The 4,451-nt window shown below is 40.5% G+C and overlaps 1 protein-coding gene across 1 annotated transcript; it reads right to left on the reverse strand.

The window, feature by feature from the left end:
• Positions 1-710: 710 nt before the first annotated feature.
• Positions 711-1,685, reverse strand: LOC116525284 (olfactory receptor 51S1). Its single transcript, XM_032241085.1, is given in 3 exon segments — positions 711-961; positions 964-1,429; positions 1,431-1,685. Coding segments are annotated over 3 exon segments (972 nt in total).
• Positions 1,686-4,451: the final 2,766 nt, after the last annotated feature.

Here is a 4,451-nt window from a genome sequence, read left to right on the forward strand (position 1 = left end):
TAGTGATCAGATCGGGGTAATTAGCATATTTATAGTCTCAAACATTTCTCATTTCTTTGTGTTGAAAACATTCAATATACATATATATTCAAAAAATATACTAACAATTTAAAAACTAAATGAAGAATGAAAAAAACTATATTCTCTCTTTGTTTTCCTGGCCTGATCAGAGTTCAATAGCCTATCTCTTGGTGTGAAAAATCTAATTGAGAGACTTACTTGCATTTTCCTCTTTTATCTAATTTCTAAGGATTGGTCAGAATTCTTACTTCTTAAGGAATTACAATACCAATGGAAGATCTATCTAGTTGAGAAGAATGTTTCAGTCTTGTTTTTCCTTTGCTATGTAGACGATTAGCTCTTCTAGCTTTATCCAGTATTAAGGAGTAGATATAGTGACAGGATTAACAACAATAAAATAACAACAGACACACACTTGGATGGTTGTGACAAGATCTGGACTCTGGCCCTTCCTGGACGTGACCCACGCACTGGCACAGGCCATTGATATGTAATGTGCCAGTGGGTGGGTCATGTCCATTCTTTGGGGCTTGTAAGCTGTCATCAATATACACAGGCATACTTCCAGGGACAGGAAGCTACATCCATATATATGCACTTATGTGGACGTGAACGATCATTTCATGCCTGGTGAGCTGAAACTTTAGTATCAGGAGGCCTGTACCACTAAACGTGAAGGGACATCCTCCTCACTGAGCACAACCCACCTTCCTGGGCTGCAACCTGTTGAGTATTCTCTCTCTAATCTCCTTCATCTTGACACTATAGAGAATATGGTTTATCAATGGAGGAAGCAGGAAATGGACATAGGAGAGAAGAGTATGAGTATGCTGAGTGATTGGCAGCTCAAGATGATTAATCAGTGCCAGGAGGATCATAGGGAAATAGAAGAGGAGCATGGCAGAGAGGTGGGCAGCACAGGTTTGACCAGCCTTCAGCAATTGTCCTTGGACTCCACACTTCGCAACACCTTGCCAGTCAGGCCATAGGAGAAGAAAATAAGCAGGGGGTCCAAACCCATAGCTGAAAGAACCACAAATAGGCTGTAGGCTGCACCCCAAGCTCCGGAGCAGGACAAACGGGCCACATCTGGATGCAAGCAGTAAGAATGGGTTAGGACCTGTGGGCGGCAGTAGGGCATGTGGGCCAGCAGAAATAGCAGGGGCAGATAAACACCCAGGCATCGAAAAACAATGGCCAGGCTGATTTTGCTAATTAGGCTATTGGTGAGGAGTGCTGAGTAGTGGAGAGGTCGGCAGATGGCGAGTGCCTGATCAATGGACATGGCAAGCAAGACAGAGGACTCCCTGACAGACAAGACATGGACAAAAAACATCTGTAGAAGGCAGGCTGAGGCAGGGACAGTGTGAGCACCAGCAAAGGCAAGGCCCAGCAATGTGGGCATCAATCAGGGCAGTGACCAAGCCAATATCAGACACACTAAGCAAGAAGAGGAAGAAGTGCATTGGGCGGTGCAGGGCGGGCTCCAGTGCAATGATCCAGAGGATAGTACCATTGCCCGGTGCAGAGAGAAGGTAGACAGTAATGAGGGGCATTGTCCACCAGGAGGATGCACTTGACAGGCCTGGCATGCCCACTAGCAGGAAGGTGGGGGCCATTGGAGTGCTGCTATTGGGGGCTGCTTTGGTGGGTAATATTGACATGGTTCAGGATTCCACGTTAAGCTCTGGAACCTGAAAAATGATTAGAAAGGTTTATTTAAGTGCCTGCTAAATTTGCATAAAACTTTCCGAAATAGCCTGCCTCTTCCCTCCTCTGACCCATGCGCGCGCGCGCACACACACACACACACACACACACACACACACATACACATTTCCTCCCTATGCACACACCCATCCTAATAGTATTTGCAGCATTCATTCCTTGCCTTTGAGGTTTTCCTTGCCTTCGAGGTTTTCCTTGCCTTTGAGGTTTTTCTACAGCTGTCCTCATAGCTCTGTGTTTCTGTTTCTTTCCTAAATTGTTTTCACATTTTTTTACCTTGTGTCTCCCTAAAGTGTTATCCTAATTTTTCTCCTCCCTTTATGACAAACATTTAAGGAAACAGTCTATTTACCCATATTTTTTTCTCTTCCCAACTCCAGACAATCTGACTTCTAGAATGCCTTAAGATATTTACATTTTGGTGCACTTAATTGTTCTTATTAAGTCACCAATTACTCCTTTATTTCTAAATTAAGGGGCATTTATTTTTTCTAAGGTTGACTTATTTCTTAATGAGTTTTGGCTATTATGGATCCATTTTTTACTTTTTTTAAAAAAATCTGTCTTTCAGAATTTAGCCTTTAATTCACCTTGCTGTGTCCCTATGATTTATACATTAGTATTTAAAATTTTTATTTTATTGAATCGTAATAATTGTACATATTTTAGGGGAGTGCATGTGGTATTTTGTTACATGCACAGAAAGTGAAATGATAAAGTCAGGGTATTTAGGACATCCATCGCCTTGAGTAATTATAATTTTTTAAGTTAGAAACGTTTCAAGTTCTGTCTACTACCTATTTTGAAATGTACAATACGTTGCTGGTAAGTATAATCATCCTACTTGCCTATTGAACATTAGAACTTATTTCTTCTATATAAATATATGCTTACATTTTTGAGGGATCTCTACTTGGCCCTGCTCCTTTTCCTCCATGGCCTTATCTACTCTCAGAACATCAACTCAAGTCCACAAACTGATAAATCACTAGTATATATTTCACAGATCATTCTAGGTTCATCTCACCTTGGATGTTCCATGCAATTTAAATTCAAATAATCCAAAGCAGATCTTAACAGACACATCTTAATGTCTCTTTGAGAGTCCTCAGATAGGAAACAGTGAAGAGGAATTTACGTCAATAGCAAACCTAGTAAGACACTCCTTGGTTCTCTAAGTCAGGTGGGAGTGCCACCATTCGTCAATTTTCCAAAATAAAAACCTGAGAATTAACCTCTCCTCACATGTAATATCCAAATATTATTTATAATTTTAACAAGAAGGAATGGGCACACAACATAGTGATATCTTCTTCCCTGCCCAAATGCCCAGAAAGGTTGAAACTGAAATTCTGGATAAAAAGACCATGAAAATTGGATCTAAAGAAAAGTAAAATAAAAGCTTGTTAGATTATGTTTTCAGGGGAATGATACAGCTACAAGTTAACCCTAAACATTTATTACAAAAATTCCAAATACGTATGTTAAAAATATTACATTAAAATTTTCAATAAAATGTAATTAACTTATAAGCTAAAAAGGAAGATAAATACAACAAAAGCTTAATCATGGCCGGGCGCGATGGCTCACGCCTGTAATCCCAGCACTTTGGGAGGCCGAGGCGGGTGGATCACGAGGTCAAGAGATCGAGACCATCCTGGTCAACACGGTGAAACCCCGTCTCCACTAAAACTACAAAAAATTAGCTGGGCATGGTGGCACGTGCCTGTAATCCCAACTACTCAGGAGGCTGAGGCAGGAGAATTGCCTGAACCTAGGAGGCGGAGGTTGCGGTGAGCCGAGATTGCGCCATTGCACTCCAGCCTGGGTAACAAGAGTGAAACTCTGTCTCAAACAAACAAACAAACAAAAAAAAAAAAAGCTTAATCAATCCCACAGACTTTTAAAAAGGAATAAATAGAAGCAGACATTCATGTCCTGTGTGATGGAGTGAAGAGGCTAACATATCCTCTCCCCTACAAAGCAGATATTAACCTGCCAAGCTAACAATAACATCTATTTTGGCACTCTGGAAATCCGTTAGAGATATAAACTTGTTTATTCAAATGACCGAACTTTGGAATATAACAGCCACGTGCCTGGCATTTTGGCCAAGTCTGCTTCATTCTGCTGCCTCCTGCTCTATCAGTAGTGGTCAGATAAGGAAACCCCAGTTTTGTTCCTGCACTCTGAGGCAGCTTCTGTGATTTGGAGCTCTGTCAGTTAGCATGGCAATTTTGGTGGCAAGCAAATAGGGAGGGCCAGCAGCTACATTACCCTGAGATTCTAGTCCTCTTTGGGGCAAAGTAAGGCTTAATAATTTAAAAAATTTTCATATACAACGCATGTTCATTTCTCAAATTAATAACTCAAGCTTCCTTAAGTATTTACAAAACAAGGAACAATCAATACCCAAACTAAAGAAGTGTTTCTGAGAATGTGGAGAAAAGGGAACCCTTGTACATTGTTAGTAGGAGAGTAAATTTGTACACCCATTATGAAAAATAGTATAAAAGTTTTTCAAATAATTGAAAATGAAACCACCATATTATTCAGCATTCCCACTTCTGGGTATGTATTCAATGGAAATAAAACCATGATCTCAAAGAGATTCCTCCACTCCCATGTTCATTGAAGCATTATTAATAAGAGCCAGGATACGGAAACAACTTAAGTGTTCACTGATGTGTGAAGAGGTTAAA

This window comes from Sapajus apella, unplaced genomic scaffold (genome assembly GCF_009761245.1).
Source record: "Sapajus apella isolate SASKATOON/1434 unplaced genomic scaffold, GSC_monkey_1.0 scaffold47, whole genome shotgun sequence".
NCBI classification, from domain to species: domain Eukaryota; kingdom Metazoa; phylum Chordata; class Mammalia; order Primates; family Cebidae; genus Sapajus; species Sapajus apella.